General features: G+C 39.2%; 1 protein-coding gene across 5 annotated transcripts; it reads left to right on the forward strand.

Annotated features, from left to right (window-relative positions):
• Window positions 1-392: 392 nt before the first annotated feature.
• LOC134630917 (calcium/calmodulin-dependent protein kinase kinase 2) lies at window positions 393-17405 on the forward strand. Of its 5 annotated transcripts, none has more exons than XM_063478717.1 (18): window positions 393-703; window positions 5427-5739; window positions 5940-6281; window positions 7798-7845; window positions 8923-8976; window positions 10253-10304; window positions 10772-10905; window positions 11203-11239; window positions 11392-11413; window positions 11537-11625; window positions 13073-13272; window positions 13458-13511; window positions 13596-13669; window positions 13814-13901; window positions 14245-14376; window positions 15671-15774; window positions 15921-15974; window positions 16884-17405. In XM_063478717.1, exons 2-18 carry the CDS (start codon window positions 5509-5511, stop codon window positions 16954-16956), a joined length of 1788 nt encoding a protein of 595 aa, XP_063334787.1. In that variant the 5' UTR covers window positions 393-703; window positions 5427-5508; the 3' UTR covers window positions 16957-17405. The 5 variants fall into 5 exon arrangements, with proteins under 5 accessions (XP_063334787.1, XP_063334790.1, XP_063334791.1 ...); XM_063478718.1 differs by lacking the exon at window positions 393-703 and adding an exon at window positions 739-1031; XM_063478719.1 differs by lacking the exon at window positions 393-703 and adding an exon at window positions 2250-2889.
• Window positions 17406-22503: the final 5098 nt, after the last annotated feature.

Below are 22503 nucleotides of genomic sequence, written 5' to 3' on the forward strand. Positions count from 1 at the left end.
TAGTTTTCCTGAGTTGTTTTAAATTAATGCAAAAATCTAGAGAGCATTTTATACCAAATGCAGAGCAAGCAAGATCTGTTACAGTAATATACAGTATGTACTGTGGAGACAGTGCAGGAAGCTCAATGATTTAAAGATAATGGCTATCAGATGCAAAACCACATAGACACAAAGGACGTGTAATGAGAGTGGCTTGGCTGTAGTGTCCTGGTAGCCATCACAGCCATCCTAAATATAATAGTCTTATTATGTAAGACCTCTAAATAAAATGTGCCCATCATTAAAGAGCCAAGGCCAGTTTATTTTACTAGGTCCAACTCTCCAGTACACCACAAGATGGTGCCACTAGGTCATAAAGCATTTGAGGCAGAAACGACCAGGAACCGTGAATGTTATATTTAGAACTCGTGAAATAAAAGAAGGCAAAAGGGCATCGTAGCCTTCAGCGGAAGTAGCATAGGTTGTTTGTTAGCATATAAAAGCGTTACGTTAAACGCCTGCCGTTAACATTTCCTCCATGTGAAGCACGGGACCTGCGTGCTCAGCTGGATTGGTCCGTCAAAACATCGGTTATCAGTCTGTTACAGTCTCCGTTTCTCAAATAGCTAGCTAGCTGTCGCAGGGCAGAAGCTACTCACACAGCAGACGAGGAAGGAGAGGGAATCTTACATTTCTCACTTGTAGGCCTAAATAACACGCCAAGGTAGGGTTTTTGTTTGTTAAATCACACAGTATATATATACAATTTTCTTTCTTTTTTTTTTTTTAATGATTGCTTCCTGCATCTTTGCCAGCGGCTGTAGCATGAACGTTACTGGGACGTACTAGCATCACTGACTCCTTCATCCACAACATCTGTATCTTGCCAGATGAGGCAGCTGCTAACGTTAGCTGAGCTGGTTGGCTTAGAAGCTCAGAGCTAAGTTAGCTTAGACTTGAGACGGCGGTGACTTTGTGAACGCCTAAACAACACCGGAGCAGCTTAACCGCTTTGACATTTACAGTCGATGTAGCAGCTCTTATCTGTGGGTGTAAGTAACACGAAATCCGGTGGTGCCAGTTGCATGTGTTATTGTTTATCGGTTATCTCAAAGATTGTTTGTGTGTTTGTGAAATTGCAGAGACAACGAGTCTCGGTTTAGTCTCAAATCTTCATGTTGGGCTCTGGTAACATCTAATGTTATCGCTTTTGGGAAGTTGCGCTGACATATTCTTGAGGAGAGAAAGTCTCTGATGGCACACAGAGTCCCCGATGTTATTTATTTTAGTTATCATTATGTTATTTTTTGTTTTGGAAAACCATTTAAAGTATATATATTTGACACATTTAACTCCTGGCATCACTCTACAAGAATAAATTGAACTTTAACTTTGATATAGTAGGTTTAGTGGTTATTTTATAAGGTTAGCCTTAACCTTTCAGTAGATACAGAGTAGAAATGTGTAGAAACACATTTAATGTGTTGTACCTTCATTCTGGAAAATGCCCTTTAAATTTACTTGTACCATATTATTTTTATTATTATAATAATTATTATTATTATTGAAATTCTTTGTTTTCATTCAGCAATTTGTGTTTTGAAGCCTGGTAACAGAACTAGTACAATATGTGTACAAATGAAGTTTGTCCAATAGAGAGGTGAAGAGAGATAAGGTGCACACTTTAAATAATACATAAATAAATAAGTTAGAGTTAAACAAAAAAAAAAACAATAAGAAAATTAAAATCCAATTTAATAGGTTTAACATATTTCACCCATTAATTAATCCCATTAACCTGTTAATCCCAGTTTTCTTAATCCTTTCCATGGTATAAATATCCCTTACTATCTCTGTCCCCTCTGCGGCGGTGGGCTCTTGTGTCATATCATTAAAACCGTTTAACAGGAAATGGCTGATATTTGATTTGTGCCATTGTAACGTAGGGCATGACTGATACATATTATCACAGAGTCTTTGTGGAGTTTGCATTGCTGCCCCTCCATGAATTCACTGGAGGGCTGTTAAAAGGCAGATCTTTTGCTCCACCATTGTCAAGTGCTTTTGTATCAAGGACCCTCAGATTGGTGGGTTTCTCTCTGTTGGATTGTCTTTATCTTGCAATACAAAGCAGCTTGCTATATAAATAAAATTGAAATAAATAAGTTCAATTTAATGTATGGGTCACCAAATGAGTTTTTCAGATTCTCCCTAAATTGTGCTGTGATTATGTGGCAACACTGCAGCTAAGTTGATCAAGGACAATAATTCCTCCATTTACAGGAGCTTATCTCTTGCACGGTGCCGGACATCGCTGACAGTGTAACCCTGTTGATCTTTTAATGAAGCTGGGGATCCTCCTCTGCTCCAGATGGCCCTGTGTTGTACTGGTATTTCCATAACACAGTGCCTGTGTTGTTATTAATGCTCTACATGGCTTGGACCCCCTGCAAGTTGTGATAAGTCCTCTCTTCCCCTCCCATCCTCTCCCGCTTGGATGGTGACGGGTAGGTCACATGATTTTTGTTATGGTAAAAGGCACGGTATGGCATCTGGAGCTAGGCAGCATCTGTTGGTGTTTCTCGAGGCTCAAATCTGACTCCTTGTTCTTCGTCATGCTGCTGTGATCCGCAGGGATCAGGGAAGTTTTGGGCTTTAGCCAGCAGTTCAGTCATTAATGATGCACAGTGTTTTTGTACAAAAATGAAATTGAAGTCTGTGCAGTTCTCTTGTGTCACAGAAACTTGGTGACCTTTGAGGTAGCGTATTTATCTTTAGTGCGAGGGAACTGGGAGTTTGCAGTTTCAAAAATGACTTTAGCAAATAGTGGATGCGGAATATTGTATCAAACCGACTCATCATGATTTCAGCATGCAAGTACAACTCCTGCTGAAAACCCAGCCCTTCTAGGTAGGAAATGAGATTTGCAGTAATATTGTCTTGTCTGACTAACAGTTACAATGTCACGTTAGGAGTTTATGCCATCATCAATTGATGATAATGCATAAACACCTTTTTGTTTTTATGGAAACAGGCCTTGTTTTGTGTCATCTGTGTATCTGTAGGTCAAACTGGGTAAGTTAACACTCACTTCTAGTCGGATTACTTTTGTTTTAATGAATTAAAACCAACCAAAAAGTGTCTGCTTTTAATAACATTTCAGAAGTTTTCAGAGGTCATGGAAGCCAGAGGTGTTAAATTGACCTTGAGAAAGACGCAAATAAGCAACTTTTATCCTCTACAGCAAAATTGAAATGAAAATTTTTCTGGTTTTGAAAATGTTTTAACATAACAGTTAAAAAAAACATTTAAAAAATCACAAGGGGGTAAATTAAGTGGATAAAGAGACTTGGCAGTTAAAACACCCAGCAATTTCAGTTCCTTCTTATTAAACTGTTATTCTGTAATGTGCAGCATTTCTTTTCCTTTTTTGTCAGTTTACATCACAATAGTACTGTATATATAGGTTGGCAGTGAAAGAAGAGAGCCCACCTGGAGTGGGTGTTTCTTCCCACACATGGTTCTCGCTCTGAGCTTGGCTGGATCTCCCACTGTCTTGCTTGCCTTATGGCTTCCCTTTGTTGTTTTTTTTCTCTGTATCTGTGAGATTTACTCAGCTCCCACACACCGACAGTGCCACAATCCTGTCAAAACCATGACAGAAAATATAGGGGATCTGTCTGTTTCTTTTTCCTCTTCTCTTTTCTCCTGTCTCCATTTCTCTGTCACATAATAGGCAAATAATAAACTGAGCGGATTTCAAGATGAAAATTAGCCTCTTTTAATTATGCAAGAAATGGTTTTGGTTAGATGCTTCACAGATAAAAATTAACCACCATGCTGCTGTGTGCCCGACATCAAAAGCTGCACCCTTGCGTTTAGAGATGCATTGTATCTGTAGTTTGCGATACTAGACGCGTTTGTCTGAATTAATTATCACCTAACAGAACGTGTGGGAAAATTTCTGCACCATGGATGTTTCTTATGGAAGCAGCCCTATCTGCTTATGTTTCAGAGCCAGTGAACAGCATCCCTGATTGTTTATCCCACACCTTTTCATTACACCCACAAGTTGGGTCGTGCTGCTCAGGCTCTGTGGATAATTGAACCTTACATGTAAATTTTACCATACTTTGTCACAGGATTTATGCCAGCCCTAAATTATTCTTGGCTGAAAAGAAACAGTCAACCTCTGTTTTTCTTAATTTTGGCTCCCAGTTCACAGTTTAAAGTTGTATGGCACCAGTTCAAAAACAGGGGAAGTATGCACCTTTCAGTGAAGTTGGTTTACTGTGCATTAAGCTAAAATTATTAATAGTGGAATTGAAGTTTAGTAGTTTGTTTAATCTGGCTTCACCCAAATCATGGGTGAAGTGTAAGAGTAATGTCTAGTAGTCCAGGTGACTGTGCAGATGTTACTAGGAGAACTCTGGCAAAAGGGACTGTGTGAATAGGAAATTGCATCTTTTACAAACACATTATATTGCTATTGCTTTAATTATGACTATGAGATAATGTGTAGATGTATTGCTTTGCACCTCAATAAAGATAATAAGGATATTTGTGTACTATGTGTTATTAGGTTGTATTCATTTTTTAATATATTTATTCCACTAAATCCAAATCCAATTTATTGAATATATATATTTATTAGAGATGGACCGATCCGATATTACGTATCGGTATCGGTCCGATACTGACCTAAATTACTGGATCGGATATCGGGGAGAAATAAAAAATGTAATCTGATCCATTAAATATCACAAAAGCACCTCACAAAACTAGCGACATAGCGTAACCCAGCTCATAACCTTAGCACGTCGGAGCAGTGTGCATCTCGTGATAGAGCGGCTGTGGCGTGCGAGACCTGTCGGGTTGAGCATTTGGAGTGTATTTTTTTGCATACAGGTAAAACAGAATAGCTTTAGTGGGTTTTTTTTTTAAACTTGAGTATGAACTTATACAAAATGCAGTAGGATATTTAAAAAAACATTTTATTGATTATGAAATACCCTATATCGGATTTATATTGGTATCGGCAGATATCCAAATTTATGATATCGGTATCGGACATAAAAAAGTGGTATTGTGCCATCTCTAATATTTATATAAATAAATATAAGTATACTTTATCGTAGTGAAAATTTCTTGAAAGTTGAGTGGTTTTGAATCTTAACAAGCAATCAGAGAAATAAGCTTTTATGGTAAAAAGGCCTGCTGAAGCTTCATTGTTGAATCCACATGAATCTATTAAACCGTGAATCATTTGCATGATTGCAGACATAATTATAGATTAGAGGTTACAAGGTTCAGAGTACAACCTCTGGGATAGTGTAAGAACGGACTATCTGCAGCATACTTCAGGAGATGGTCATAATAAAAAAGAAAATAACACAGTAGTTATAAGGGTGTGAAGTATTAATCACATGCACTTTCTCATTTTTTAGTTTGCTGTCATAGATTAGGAGACATTCCCCATACATTCCCATCTGATGGAGCAGTGGTTGGCAGTCTTTGTGAAGAGGCACCATGTTTCCTTGTCATGTAACCCCCTGGCCATCTGCTGAGCCTCCAGCCTCTTGCAGCAGTCATGCAAATCCAATGCAACCCTCTCAGCCCTTGCCTGATCTACTGTGCAGCTGTCCTGCCCCACCTTTAAACACCCACTCTGAGACACCCTCGCCGGATCCAATGGAGTCCCTAATTGTCGTAACAGAGTATGAACCCAGCCGACCGCCTGGAGAGGCTGGGGAGGAAGAGGTAAGACCAACAAAGGCAAGGGTTCATACTAGAGATGTTGATGTCTACTGTATGAAGAGTAAGGTTTAGCAGGATTTTTCATATAACAATCTGTGTCTAGTAGAACCATAAGTACATCAAGGTGCAGGTGAATAGAGGATATGAAGTGGATGATTAGTAAGTAAGAGAAGTATAAACCATTCAAATCCATCTCATGTCAGGTAGAAGAAATGGACAGTTCAGAGACCCCGGAGCCAGCTTCCTCTGTGGCAGCACCTTTCCGGACTCCATCCTGTGACCTTCTGTCTCATACAGTTGGTCGACCAGAAGCTCTACTACCCGGAAGCCAAGAGCAAAGGGGAAGGTTAAACTTTTCAGACAGGAAACTCTCTCTGCAGGAGCGCTCACAAACGGCAACGTCACCCTGTAGCTCACCGGGACTTAATGGGCGCTATATTTATCCATCATTACCGTACTCCCCCATCACGTCACCTCATTCTTCTCCACGCCTGCCCCGCCGGCCCACTGTGGAGTCCCACAGTGTTTCCATCACAGACCTCCAGGTATGATTAAGCATTAAAGCTAATTTAGTTTCTGTTTTAATGGTATAAGGATTTTGTAGCTTGCAATGTGTTTCAGCCTGCATTAAATGGAGAAAATATAGCTAAATCAAATTAATCGTGCTATATAATAAGTGTTAGCCATATTGGTAGCACTAGTTTAATATCTACCATGAGTGCTAAGTCAATATGAGTTATAATGAGGTTGCAGCATATGCCATAATATTTTGGTTATTATGTAATTTTTGCACCATGTGACTTATTGTATTCCCTTCAGCACTGTGTATTGCATAAACCATTACACATGGATAACCTAACTAATGACACAGAGCGAGGCACTAAAGTGCCCCACACATGTTAGTGTGTCATAAATAATACCACAGCTGTCTGAAAGTAAGAACTACATGTGCATTTGTCTTAAAATCAGCAGCAAAGTGATAAAGAGCAAGCTTTGTGGACACAAAGGTAAGGTTTTATAGTCTAAGTAGATGTAGCTGTGTAGCTGTTACATGTAGTTGTAGTTATGATTTTTCAGAGCAGCAGGCTGAAGAGACTTTTTGCTTTCTCAGAATTACATATTGAAAGTGATAAAGGTTAATTAGGTGAAATATTTAGAGATATCCTGCAGATATGTCTTGCAGTCTAGAGAGGAGCAGTCAAATAAATGACATTTAGAAATGTATTTTAATGATGTGTGGGACAGCCTTTGGAATGGGAGCCAAGACTGTAATATCAATAAGCTCCAACTTTATTAGCTCTGCCCTTCATACTGAAGAAAATCTATTGAATTTTTCCCTATTCTTACTCCAGAACAGCTTTTTTTTCTCTCACAGCCTTTGTACTGCTAAGCTGTCTCTTTGACACTCTTCAAAATATCCTAGCACAAACACACACACCAAGCTCTTAATGACAATGGCGAAGAGAGGTATCAGGAAGAGTAGTACAAGTAGTCATGATACCTACATGACATCTACATGATGTTAGATTAACCCTTTCACTTATCATTCTACTTTAACAGTGCATTTGACTGAAAAGCAGTACCTGTGGTACCAGAGCCTTCACACATCTGTCAGCTCCTCTCTGGTGTTTGAAACAAAAAACACAAATGTTTAGATTAGCAGCTCTACTATAATTTACTGTGATTCTGTCATTGTGTACTGGTACTTTAAGGTGTCCTTGGGAGTTTTGAAAACATAGTTTTCAAATATATATATACATTTTTCTTTGTGATTTATCCATTCTTGCCTTTGACGAGTCCTGTTGATTACAGTTGAATTTATTATTGATTAGAAGTGAAATTTGATTTAAACTGGATTGCATAAAAAATGAGTAATTGTCCTGATTTAGAGGGCAACAAATCAGTGGCTGGTATGAAGAAATGTATTAAAAAATGTTAATGGAGAGAAAGTGTTAAAGGCAAATTTGAGGTTCAAGACAACATTCAGGCAGATTTTGTAGGAATACTCATGATGATGTGATGATTGTTTTCTTTTTTCCCCTCTCTCGCTCCCTCTTAAAGGACTGTGTTCAACTCAACCAGTACAAGCTGAAAGATGAGATTGGAAAGGTACCATGAGAGACAGCTCACTGATTGCTCCCTTTCACTGACTCTTCCATTTTCTCCTCCCGTCCGCCTACTGCATGTCTGTCAAGTAGCACACATCATCAAGGACAGTCTCTGATATCCTCCTTCCCGGCTGTCCTCATTTCCCAAACTCTGTGTAAACCACGAGGCCATGGGAGAGTTGGAAGATGGATGAGAGGCTGGTATAAATAGCGCTCTCTAAGGGTTGTGCAAGGCTTAGAGTGTGTGTGTGTGTGTGTGTGTGTGTGTGTGTGTGTGTGTGTGTGTGTGTGTGTGTGTGAGAGTGGGTGTGTGTGCCTATATGAATGTTTTAGATTGTGGGCATTGTTAAGGCAGAATGTGTGTGTATTTCCGTATGTAGGTAGACATTTTAATGTGTGCGCTTTTGAGCACAGTGGAGACAGTTAAAGCCTTTTGGAATTGTTGGAGAGACTTGTGTTATCAGTTTATCTCCGGGACTGTAGGATGAGCTGTGTGCTGTCTCTCCAATCTGCAATCTGCTCCCCCAGCAGGAACCGACACTGCCCTCTCTCTCTCTCTGTTTGTTTTTGTTCGTACACACAGGCTTGTAATTAGGCCTACTTTTTATCCTGAATTTCCTGTGTGTGGGCAGGGAAGCTTGATAGCATAAACCAGATCCAGTTTCCTTAATTAGCCTGAAATCAAAAATGAAAGCGAGAGGGGAGCGATGATTTGAATTTCTCTGTTCTCACTTTGAAGCAGCTGCTAATCATTCAGTGTACGCTGTCAGCCCACTCAATTCCCTTGTGTGTTTGTGTTTGTGTATTTATTCCTGTGTGTATCTATGTATTCCTAAAGTTTGTGTTACACTTTTAGTGTCACATTAAGAACTAACTGCTTAATATGTATATTAGTGCTGTCAGCGTTAATCTCGTTAAAATGACGGGGCGATCCGCGCTAACTCGCTAATGGAGATTTGCCGCGTTAATGCGGTTATGGCGTTAACGTCATTTTAACGAGATTAACGCTGACAGCACTAATATATATATATATTCGGATTTTTCCCTCATGTTTTCTTTTTTGCTTGTTTCCGGACAGGGCTCCTATGGTGTTGTCAAGTTGGCTTACAATGAGGATGACAACACATACTATGTGAGTTTGTAATGCACATGCGAGTCCAGATGTGATTTATTTCCTTATCACAGGCCAGGCGACCGCTGGTTAACTTTGCAATAATCAACCCCTCTTGTAATATTTACTGGTGTGATTTGATGTGGAGCCTCTGCATGTGAAAATGTCTCCAGATAATTGAGCTCATCGACTAATGTAATAACACATCATTTCAGGCTTTTGTGTTTTTGCCGTTCTTGATTATTGCTGCAGTTCACATTAAGCTGCATGATAGCGATTGACAATGACAAAGGGATTATTTTAATATTCCTCCCGAGTGACAAAGGCCTCGTGTCGCATTCGGTGATTATATCATTGACATAATAACTGAGGGCATTGAAGTTATTAAAGAATAGGGAAAATATTCACCAAACAATGCCGCTGTTACACACTATGCTTTCTCTTCATGTCTGATACAAATTCCTGTCAACTTTGGCAGTTTTTGAAGACATAATCTGGTGGAGAGAGAGACATTGGTCAGAAAGATCTGTCTAGACCAGGGATAGATACAGTTGTATCAGTGTCTGCACAGTCAAGAACTGGCTCTCAAATAAAAGAAAAAGAAAGTACAATTCAACAGTATGTCAACAATGTTTACGCAAGGGAAATCACAAGAAACTGTTGGTCCACTTCCACACGTCTTGGAATGCAGACATGGATAAGAGATCCCAAAGCTCACAGGTGGGAGACTTGCGTGTATCCGCATCGCAGGGCATCTCTCACCTGTTCTGCTCTTATCGTCTGCCCAACTTGTAGTCAGCTTTCTTCCCTTCCTCTGGGTCAGAGAGGTTGCGCTCTCAATCGCTATCGGGTCAGCTGAGGCACATGACTCCACCCTGCCACCCAGACTTCTCGTTAACCCCTGTCTGCACCTCCAGACGAAATTTGATGTTTGAAAACACTGTGTAGTGAATGGAGTTGGGCTTTCTTTATGACATGTAACCACTTAAATACCAAACTTGATAGACGGTGTAGTGCAGTTGAAATGCTGTTTAATGTAAATGTGCAGAAAATGTGTCTGTTATGGCTCATATTTCAATCATTTCACACCACGATTGAGGAAAGCTGTCTACAGTGACAGCAGTGACAAACACACCAAGCATTTTCAAGCTACAGAATTTCTAGGTTTAGGGTGTAAGTGTAAGAAACCTGTAAGCATGCTGCTGTTTATCTTTTCTTTGGCTTTCTTGGCTGCTGGACTCTTTCTGTTTCTCTTAACCTGTTGCAATCCAACTAAGTTTCCCTCTCTGTGCTGTAGGCGATGAAGGTGCTTTCCAAGAAGAGGCTGATGAGGCAGGCAGGTTTCCCACGTAAGTTTGGAGTCAGGGCCATATTTCTGTGTAAGGTCTCAGTCATCCAGTTCATGGTAGTCTAAAGAGCTTGGAAAGAAAAGCGACTGGACTTCTTTAAGTTTCTTGAAGACGTGTCACTTCTCATCTGAGGAGCTTCTTCAGTTCTCAAAACCAATGGTGGAGCGTCCCAGGTATTTAAACCCGAGTGGAAGTTCTCCCTTAAGAGGGTTGTTGACCCGCTGTTGATCATGTGTCTCATCACATGGCCAAGGTGTTAAAAAGCTTCTCGGATGAGAGATGAAACATCTTCAAAAAGTCAGCTTCTTTCCAAGCTTCTTAGATTCAGGGCCATATGGTTAACACAGCAGAGCATCTGTAATGTCTGTAATGATAATGTTAATAGCACATACCAATACTTAGGATTTGACTCTATCTTTATCCTGTCCCTCTACCCTTCCCATATTGTCCCCTGTTTCCTCCATCAGGGAGACCTCCTCCTCGTGGGGCAAGAGCCGCTCCCGAGGGGCCTGCCCAACCTAAAGGGCCGCTGGAGCGAGTCTATCAAGAGATTGCCATCCTTAAAAAGCTTGACCACCCTAATGTAGTCAAACTAGTAGAAGTGAGTAATCTTGTAAAACATGTGGATATTTTCATTTGATCTCTTAAGGATTACTTATTGGTATTACGCTAATTTTAAATACGTTAACAAAGGAAAGGAAACAGCAATGGCATTTTGAAGAACCTTAAAATGTACATAAATTGTGTTAGACTGTAAAGCTATCTTTCTACTCTATGTATACTTATTAGAAATTCCACTGAAGGTATATTTAACTTTGCCTGGTACAAAAGATCAAAAGATGATCTGTTGTGTATCTGTGTGTTCACACATTTCCATTCCTCTTCAATGTGGTGCCAGGTTTTGGATGACCCCGGTGAGGACCATCTGTACATGGGTATGTTGTGGCCAGACAACAACACATCACATAATCATTATGCATGCATAAAGCAAGCATAAAACAAAGTCAATTTTAACCTCATCTTTAAAAGATGTTTTGTTTTTTTTAGTTTGCTTGTCCTCACTAACCTCCTTTGTTTTCTGTTACAGTGTTTGAGCTTGTGAAGCAAGGGTAAGCTAAGCCTCTTATATGGTAATGATTGTGACACTGGAATGAGCCCAGTCTCATTAGTTATGATTGGTAATTGAGTGTGTTTGTGTGTGTACCTGTTGATGTTGTACCGTGTGTATCTAGGGCTGTGATGGAGGTGCCAACCGATAAGCCTTTCAGCGAGGACCAGGCACGTTTTTACTTCCAGGATCTTCTCAGGGGAATCGAGTACTGTGAGTTTTCAAAACCTCCTGCTACTCTTCCACCTACCCTGTGACTACATTAGTGTTTATTATGCATGTGTAGATAGATTTAATCTGACTTGCAAAGTGAATTAATTTTACTCAACAGATTTTATGTTGTTAACCCTCCAAGATCGCCAGCACTGTGTACAACATCAAAATGGCTCATTAAACAAGTTTACCTTGGTCACGCTGACTGTGACAGTTGTTCTAGTCTTGAAATGTTGTTTTTTTCAGTTTGTACAAAATAAAGCACTCAGTGGACACTTTATTAGGTACACCTTACTAATACTTGGTTGGACCCCTTCATGCCTTCAGAACTAATCTTATTCTTCATGACATAGATTCAACAAGGCGATTAATAAAGGTGTGTGGAAGAAATCCAAGTAGATCATTAGTTTCTGAAATATTTAGACCAGCCCATCTGGCACCAACGACCATGCCACGTTTAAACTCACTCAGATCACTTTTCGTCTCCGGTCTCCATTCTTCGGCTGGACCTTCAGCAGGTCTTCTTGACCATGTCTACATTGCTAAACTGTACTGGGTTGCTGCCGTCATCTGATTAAATATTTGTGTTAACAAGCAGGTTATCAGGTGTACCTAACAAAGTGGTTGGTGAGTGTATACTTGTCAGATGTAGAGGCACCAATTTCAAAAGCTGAATATCCTTTTCATTATTGTTTGGACAAAATTCTGAGATTCAGTTTTTCATTTTAATTTTTCCTTGGTTTTATAACTTTGTATATATTCATATGACATCACTTTTGCATTCTGGTAGCCCAGGTTTTCCTGACCAGATGAACTAATAATAGCACAAATACAGCTTAGACCACAGATTCTGAAATTGTGTTGCGTCATTTCTTTAATTCAGAACTTCTCTTTGGAGACAAATATCAGCCAGAGATGTTTTTCCCATACTAATAGTTTTGTTTAAAAATTAGCTCATTACAGTGATGTTGCATAGTATGAGCATGTCCTTATAGAGATAAAAATCTGCTAATGCTTTCCATTAGAATTATGATTGTGGTAAGAAGATGAAGCTGATTGTATAATCAAGTGCTGTCCTCCTACAGCTCTTCCCTGCCATTTACACAAGGCCTTCGTCTGAGCTGCTCTTGACTCTAGCAACACTCCACAAAGTTCATTTCACATAATTTCAGCGGCTCTTAATGCATATCAGTGCAAGCAGGGATGGACACAAAAACAGTCTGGAGTCATTTGGAAAGGAAAGTAGGCTTGTTTTAGTCATGGTGCAGGTAGATTAGTTAAAAACAGTTTAAATAATTAAGGCACACTTAACTCTCATTTTCACATCTTAGCCAGGTAGTGTGGACATCAATTTCACCATTAGAACATCTTAATTCTGCCATAAACTGAATACTACAAATGTGACCCGATAGCGATAATAACGTTTGTTTGCTTTTTCTGTTAATAGTACATTACCAGAGGATCATCCACAGAGACGTCAAACCGTCGAATCTGCTGGTGGGAGAAGATGGACACATCAAGATTGCAGACTTTGGAGTTAGTAACCAGTTTGAGGGAGCTGACGCCCTGTTGACCAGCACAGTTGGAACTCCCGCTTTTCTTGCTCCTGAAACGCTCTCTGAGACCAGAAAGAACTTCTCTGGAAAGGTGAAGCAGTATTCGGCTAACTAGTGCCCTCTTGGGATGACTTTCAGAAATGCAAGAACTTTTGTTTTTGATTTTCTTTTTCCATTAGAATGTTCCTGCTTTCCAAACATTTATGAAATTTTGAATCTCAGCTACCCAACAAGCATTTTCGCATCAAATTAAACCTGTTTTACTTTTCTGCTAAGGCTTTGGATGTTTGGGCCATGGGAGTGACGCTGTATTGCTTCGTCTTTGGAGAGGTGAGTTGGGGAATGGTAAAAACATTAACATTTTTTTGGTACTAGTGATCCTGCTAAAATCGACACATTTTTTTGTATTCACAGTGTCCATTTATGGATGAGCGCATTCTCAGTCTTCATCAAAAAATCAAGACACAACCCGTGGTGTTACCAGAACAGTAAGTTCCGCCTTGCTCTTTTAACAGATGGCTGTTCCCAGTGTTTATTGTATAAATAGCATATTTATTAAATTAAATACACAATTTTGGCACTTTCTCAATAACATATTTACTCAGTTGTCTAATTTGTTTTTGTTACAACAGTGCCGACATATCAGATGATCTCAAGGATTTGTTATTGAAAATGCTGGACAAGAATCCAGAGACCAGGATAACGATCCCACAGATTAAGGTAAACACACGGGTAGCTGCCGGTGGCCGTGTGTCATGTTTAAATATCACACACACACAAAATGTCAAAAGGATTATTGTTCTTTTGTTTGGACATTACAGTATTTTATGTCATTAAATTCATAAATCAACTGTTTGCTCTGTGAAGTATAATCTATAGCAGTTTACATATATTTATAGATATGAATGAATAGCTTACATTGATCTAACAAATATAATTTTGCACTTAGATTCAGCCTGAGTAAATTTTTACTGTTGTGCCTCCAAAGACACTAAGTTTATATGTGTGGCACATAATCTGATTACCCAAAGAACTCCTTTGTTTGCCTTGTGCTTGTGTCCAGGTACACCCATGGGTGACAAGGCATGGTGCTGAGCCACTTCCCCCTGAGGACGATAATTGCTGTATGCTTATTGAAGTAACCGAGGAGGAAGTGGAGAATTCTGTTAAACACATCCCCAGCCTGGCAACAGTGGTGAGTTTGTGAACAATTTTTGTCTCACAAAAACATTAAAAAACATTACAGTCACTTCAGACCCTAATTTGCTTTTCTCTTGGTGTCATAACAGGAAATATCACATTTGGGTATCATTTATGGGCAACTTGGCTACAATGAAAGAGTAATAAAAAGCACCAGAGAGAATGAATGCTCCATCAGGTGCAAAAGATTATTTCTTAGCAAATTTGCATTAGTATAAATTAGCGTAATTACTTAGTACAACAGAGTGTTTTAGCAACTTATGAAATAGAACCCAGCAAAGTTGCAAAGAGTAGAGGTAGTGAAGGTAGATAAGTTTAAATACTTTGGGTCAACCATCTAAAGTGCAGGCGAAGAAGACCGTGCAGGCAGGGTGATGTGGGAGAAAAATATCATGGGTGATTTGTGACAGAAAGATAGCAGCAGGGGGAAAGGGCAGGTTTATAAGACGTTAGTGAGACCTGCTATGATGTATGGTTTGCAGAGTTAATGTCGAGATTTTCCCTAGGAGAGACCAGGAATAGGAATAAGCACATCAGAGGCAGAGCTCAGGTTGAGTGGTTTGGAGACAGAGTTAGAGAGGAAAGGCTGGGATGGTTTGGACACGTGCAGAGGGGGGATAGTGAATATAGTGGGCAAAGGATGTTAAAGATGGAGCTGCCAGGCAGGAGGAAAAGCGGAAGACCTCAGGGAAGGTTTATGGATGTAATGTAGGAGGACATGTTGAGCGTTGGTGTGACAGAAAGGAAGCTAGGGATAGGGTGAGATGGAGGCAGATGATCCGCTGTGGCGACCCCTAAGGGGAGCAGCCGAAAGACGAAAAAGAATTTCAGTCACATTGCACCATCCCACAGCTGAGGCACTGCACCTACTCAGTTCCTCTTTCAACACTTTGAACTACAGCAGATTCATGACTCATTTTTTCAAAAAAATGATTTTCTTTAGCTACATTAATTAATGTTGTTTAACATTTTTGTTTGACTTTTAACTTAAAAAAAGTTAAAAGTCACAAATGCAGAATACATCTGACTTCCAAATTCATCAGATCTACCACGACATTGCCATCTGTTATCACAGCAGAAACATTTTCTTAAATATGAATTACATATTAATGATATAGTGGTTTTTGATGAGTACTGCATACTGTTTTGTAGGACAATAACATCTAGTAGAAATTAGTTCTTTAGCTGTGTTCTCATTGTTAGGGTTCTAAAATGAAGATAATTTTTAAAATGTTTAAAATTGAAGCTTTTCATCTTTACATTACTAAGTACTGTTTACTTTTTTGAAGATCCTGGTAAGAACTATGCTCAGGAAGCGATCCTTCGGAAACCCCTTTGACTGGGGCCGGAAAGAGGACCGCAGCAGTTTGTGTCCTCCAGGGCAAACCCTCACGTAAGCACTGTTTACAAAAAACACTACAGTCTCTAAACTCTTTAGAAAAAGGCAGCAGCAGAGCCAGCCGAGGCTTGCCGAGTAGTTTGTCTGAAAGACTGTTGGTAGCCTGTTGTTATTTCTCTCCCCCTTCTCCTGCGCTGTAGGAAAGGCAGAGCAGGCAGTGTGAGATACTGCTACATTCATTGTAACCAAAAAAGGTAAATAATGCTGGCATAGTTCTTGCCTGCTGTAATGCTGTTTAAGTGGTCAAGAGAATATTTTAAGACCCGCTGGCATGATATAAGCAGCTGTCTCCCAGTATGGTGGTGATGGTCAAATACTCCTGTGCATCACATTTGTTAACTAACCTCTGGTGATTTGGGGGTGTCTGGAGAAGTCATGTTAGGGAATGTTGAGCTTCACTTAAGAACCTTCAGTACCTACAATCCAATTTCCTGTCGTTATCTGTGTCTGAGGGTGCTTTTGGTGTAGTATGAACTGTGTAGCAGGGAAATACTGTAAATATCTCATTCAATTAGGCATTCATGTAGTGGAAGATAAATTAGGATGCACATAAGCTACTGAGTGTAAACAAAACTACGCGAACAGCGGGTGACCAGCTGATACACAGAACAATGTCCTTTATCACAGAGGGTTCATTAGGTTATTAGGTTTTTTTCTGGGTTGACCCACAAAACAAAACAAATTAAAGAAGCATTTTAAAAGTCAAGTCAAATAAAAAACCATTTTTGTCCACACTCAGTTCATCATGGGCCAAGAGCATCCATTTATCTTCATGTGTTTTTACTTTCCCTTGCATGAAGCAGTCTTGACATTTAATGAAAGGACATGCCTGTAAATTAATGCCATCTTTACTTTTTTAAGATATCGTTTCCCCGCTTTCACCAGTTTTTGTTTTTTTTTAACCTTTCCTGGGGCTCTCCTTCACCGTATCTGCTGTAGAAATGAACTCAGTGTACTCTGCCATGTAACAGCTAAATGGTTGCTTTGACTTAGTAAACAGGGCTTAATAGTAGCTGATTATTTTCTCTGTTCAGTGAAATAGGAATGACAGCGAGCCTACAGCACTGCTATAACTAACGCTGCCTCTCTGCTGTGTTACTTAGGAAACAGGAAAGCGGTGACGGGATGAGAAGTATGAACCTGCCCTACGTGGGAGAGGATGAGACTCTTTCCTGATGCGGGAGGTTTAATATGCACGCTGGCATCTGGCTGCCTGCAATCGCACAGCACAAAACCCCTTTACTCACAGTTTTATACTTGCAGCCCACACATCATTTCTTGGGAGGTGGTCGAGTGTGGCAGACACTAACAAAAGGGAGGAAATAATGCTCTAAGGCACTTTGATGATCACTTTCTAAGCTTTTATTCTGTCCTGTCCTCTTACACAGTTTAATTTAAGGTTATGGGACTTAAACTGTAACATGGAAACCATCCAAGGGTGGAGCATCCTCCTTTACTTTCAGTTTTCGCCCCCTTTTGCCTGACCCACTCCTTCTCCTACCCTGCATGCTCTTATAGTCCTAGCATGCTTTGTCTCAGGCTTCAGCTGTACAGTTTCGGGTTTTATCATAGTCTAGCCACTTGTGTTTCAGGTATACGGGACGAAGGAATAATCTGTTTTTGGAGGGGGGTTTTGGGTGGGGGGGCGGGATGGTTGTCTTCGCCATCACCACCAACATTTAAATAAGCAGTTTTCTTAAAAAGGATTGTCTGGTTCACTCTGCTTCGTGGTAGCAGTGCCCAGTTTGGTAACACATTTTAGAGTGAAGTATCTATAGAATTTACCCAAAATGGAAAAAAAAGGAGAGTGAAAAAATGTTTACTTCACCGAATGCATGTGTTTACTTTCCCAATGCAAACACTGTATAAGCTATTTCTAAACAGTTACATTGTTGTACAGGCATTACTTTTGTTTGTTTTTTTCTCATTTACTACAATCAATAGCTTTCAGAAAGCTTTAATACAGTTGATATAGTGCTTTGTGAATAATAACATTCATTGCTGCATACAAGAGGGCATAAAAAAGTCATCCTTCCTCTTTCCTTGTTTTAAAGATCTAGTGCTTCTGGTGAATCTTTTTAAGATGTACAAATATGTGATTTTTAGGTGTTTGCTATAAATCCTGCGTGAAGGTGAAGGTGAGGTACTACCTGATGCGTTTGGGGGAAAAACACAACGTGTTAGTTCAAAATGAGTCTGTAGGTTAAACGTGTTGTTGAAGCTGTAAATCGGTCTGTTTAGACAAAAACGGGCTTTGTGGTCGGATCCCGAGCGTCGCATGATTTCACTGTGTTCACGTATTTGTTTCACTTCTCCAAGTTGAGGTCTGTATGCAGACAGATTAAACAGAAAATCACAATTGAACCTCAAGCTTAAAAAAACAACAATAAAAAAACTTGTGAATGTTTTTACTAGTTTTGTTTGTTTTTGTATTGTAGGAGGTACCGATATTATGTTAAAACTGCACATTTCAGAGCACCAAAAAAATGTCATTTTGTAAACTATGATAAATTAAAATAAATAAATAAATATTGCTGATCTATTAGAAATGGCTGCTGAAGTGAGTTTAAAATGGAAGCGTAGTGCAAATGCAGACTTTTTGTACAAATCTATGCATGACATATTGTCGAAGTGTTGAACTTAGAAACATTTCTCATGTTTGGTCTGGGCTGTAGACAACTCTGCAAATATTTCAACTTTTAAAGTAGGTTTTTAAAAAAAATTTATTAACGAGCTTCATTTTCGGTCCTAAAGCATTAAGTTATTTATGCCTCAGCAGTAAAAGGCTGATGGGGGTTGTTGTCACCCTGCCAGGATGCTCAAGTTTATTAATGCGATAACTTGAGAATGAAGCGACGTAGGAGTTTCAAATTGTAGCTATTAAAAATCTCTGACGGGTTGAAATCTCAGTGATCTTGACCTCAAGGTCAGAGGTCAAGTTTTCTGAAATGTAAATGTGAGAACTCGAGAACAAGATGACGTAGGATTTTGAAATTCAGACCACAGGTGCATCTAGTAGGAGGCTGAGGGGTACCACTGGCCACTGCCAGTATTTCTTTTTCCTCCCACACTTTTGTACATTTTGTTGAGCCATCATTGTTTCCCTCATCAGTGTGTCTTTAGTTAACTTAGCGTATTAGCACAATATTGAAAGTAGTTATTACATTCAATGCTTCCACACACTGATTACTTCAGCACTAACGTGTTGAATGTATAAGAAAGGGACTGGAATTTTTTTGTACTTACTTCTTGCATGTCACTCTGAACTGTACTGTATGTCTGTTTTTTAAGACGAGTACTATGCACATGGTGTAACTTTATGGTGCAACGGTACGCCCTGTCAGATACCTGTCATGTACACCGTCCACACCCACTGAGCTGAATCTAGAGGGCTGTATGTGGTTAATTATTTTTGCTCATGTATCTTTTTTTTTTCCCCAAAAAAGATATTCACCTTAGAGCGTAGGGACATGCACTTTGGTTTTAGACTTCCAATAAGGTTAAAATTAGTTTTGAAGTGTAATTTGGGTGAAGATATCCAACAAATAATAACGTTTATCTTCAGTTTGCTCTGGATTGTGGACTGTTACCACATAGTTGTAACATAGTGCACCTACTGTAAGTTGCTGTTAACCGTCAGATTAATTTGTTGTCATGAACATAAGAAGACAGATGCATTTCCTTTGGTGTGAATATTTTCCATAACCAACAAGAGTAAAGTGAGCTACTGTTTGAGTGTGAATGTGGGGTGCAAGCCACAAAAAACAACTGTATGATAAATATTTTATACAGTATTTAAACTTGTAGTTGGTTTCAATAGACCTGCTCATTGTTGCCAGAATGGTCAGGCTAAGTGATTAACCTTTATTGTTCACACAATTTTGCATTCTGTAGTGTAATCAATTTTATTAAGAGCTTTTGGGGGGGGCGGGCTCTTTTCCTCCTAAATGCATGCTAACTACTGAACACATACCACTGTATTGTCATAGCATGAGAGGTCCTTTACATCAAATGGGACCTTTAAAGTAAATATTCTCTACATACCTGTACCTTGTTCATAATTTGAATAAAGTATAATTGCCTTTCTGTAATGTTGTGGATTGAGTTATTGATGCAGTTGCAGAGGTAGACCACTAGTCTGTGCTGTGCACCAGAACATACTGTGATCCTTGAGAGGCTTAATATCACATTGTGCTCTTTGTATGTGTGTAATGCACAGTGGGAGCAACATTTCTGCATCTACCATATCCTTACAAACACTTAAACACTGTCGTGCTTTAATTCAGCAATTCATGTATACACATTTCATGTGCTCAGCACGCTCGTGGACGGTTATTTTTCAAAAATGGGCTTTAGTTAATTGGAAATCTGCATGTGAATCCTGAAAGTAATTTGTCCTGCTTTATTTGTCAAAAAAAGACTAAAAATGTGTGCAGATAAAACAACACAAATCTGACCTCGTAAAGAACATGTCAACAAGAAATGCTAAATGATCAAATGGCACTTCTTGAGAAATTCTATGCAGGATTTACGCTTTAAAAGTGTCCAAGACAGTTTACAAAACATTTTAATTGACTGTAATGCTAGATGACAGACGAAGAAGTCACTTTGATGAGTGATTTTCTCTGTACACCACCACCAAAGCGTATTTCAGATCAAAAAATCAAGATGTGAACGTTAATTTGAGGCATTAAATTAAAGATTAGATTAAATCATTAAATGTTTAGTTTTTTATACGCAGTCCTTCATTTCAGAGCTTCGAAAGTAATGGGACAATTGACTGACAAGCAGTTCCATGGCCTAGCGAAGCCAGCCGCCTTGATATTTCATGACAAATTAAGAGGATAAAAGACCTGCAGTTGATTCCAAGTATTGAACTTCCCTTTCTGTCTATGGTAACTCTTTATGTGAGGTCCGATTAGAGTCAGTGCACGTGAAGGGATTTTTTTGCACTAGTGTTTATTGATGATGTGAATGTTGATAGAAGTAACAGGATGAACTGTGAAGTGTACAGAGCTATACTCTCTGCTCAGATTCAGTCACTTGCTGCAAAACTGATCTGACAGTGGAATGGATAATGACCCAAAGCAAACTGCAAAAGAGTGTCTAAAGGCAAAGAAAATGGAACATTTTTCAACAGACAAGTCAGTCACCTGATCGAGCCCACAAACAAGCAGCAACCAAGTATACCTTAACCAACTATAACCAAGTAACCAACTATACTTATATTTAAAATGATGTTTGTTAGCCTCTAAAAATTGGGAGTCTTTGTATAGAAATGGATACAATTCCTCAACAGTGAATGCTTTTGTTCAGTTGTATTCTGATTTACAATCCTCTGTAGTTGTTCACAGTGGTAAAAATAGCTGCTGGACTTAACCATGCTTGGAGACCAGCGTCCATTTAGAAAATGTCCAGTGTGAAAATTTGATATCTTACAGATTTACAGATGCATCATTCATACAATTAATGAATAGCTCTGATTTCAGAATTCATATATGCCCAAACCTGCAGTTCTTGTGAGACTTTTTAGTTATGTTTACAGATCATAAACCTGACATTGACTTAGTTGTTGTTACTGACCCTTGTTTCACTATAGTGTAAACTCACCTTCAGAATCTAAACTCCAGTGGAGGCTTTAACACATTTAGGGAAATAAAGTGTCACACTGACCTCTTGTGTGAATTTAATTGCATTGCAGTGCACCTGCTCACGTGAAAAGACAAACTTTATTTTGGAAAGTTGTTTGTCATGACTGAGGTGGTGGTGAAAATTCATTCATGAGGGAGGTTTCTATTTAAACGCTCATCTCTGATTTTGTTGATGTTTATACTCAGATCAATGTTAGCTAAAAGTCTCAATTTAACATTAAAAATACAAAATATTAAACTAGAACAACAGAAGAATCAGTTGTTTCTGCTTATACTATGATTAGAAAACATTTTACTGTTGATATCAAAAGAAGAAAGAAATGTGAAACTTTTCTACAAGCAGTCGTGAACTTCAAAACATAAATGCATAAGTATCCAAAGGGCAGTTTTGAAATGGATCACAAATTCGCTGCAGCACAGTATAATGCTTGCTGTATGACATACTGTGTAAATGCAGCTTAGAGGCTTTTACAGGTCTTGAACTGGTTGGTGTGTTGCACTCCCCACGGGGGCACATAAGTAAGCCTAAAACGCCTATATCAGCAAATGAGAAGTGCTGAATGAGACAGAATCTGGGCCTTCACTTTACTCTGAGTAGCACTCTGTTAATGGTTAACATGCTGGAGGTAAGAGAAAAACACCAACGAACAAAACACTCAATACAATAAAGGCATTCATAAGAGACCTACTTCTCCATGAGAGATGTTTGTGCCCAACCTCTTTGTTCACTTTCTTTAGTTTCCTAAATTGAAGCTGGCTGCAATCTCTGCATCTCTGGCTCCAAAAAGAGAAATAGCACACCAACTGAATTGAACTTGCAGCCAAAGCAACTCTTGGAAAGATTAAAGGACTGTTTGAATTGTGCCATAAAACACTGTTTCTCAAAGTGATGTCAGGGGTTCCCTAGGGCTCCAGGACCCATATCTAAGTGGTCCAAAGAAAAATGTGCTATAAATTATAGAATTGTGCTGCAATATTAAAAGGTGCATGTCTGAAGATTACAACAACACAAAAATACTGTGCTACATTATCTTTGGGGCAATACAAACTTATATGATCATGAGACATCTGT

Source organism: Pelmatolapia mariae, linkage group LG7, assembly GCF_036321145.2.
Source record: "Pelmatolapia mariae isolate MD_Pm_ZW linkage group LG7, Pm_UMD_F_2, whole genome shotgun sequence".
Classification (NCBI taxonomy): Eukaryota; Metazoa; Chordata; class Actinopteri; order Cichliformes; family Cichlidae; genus Pelmatolapia; species Pelmatolapia mariae.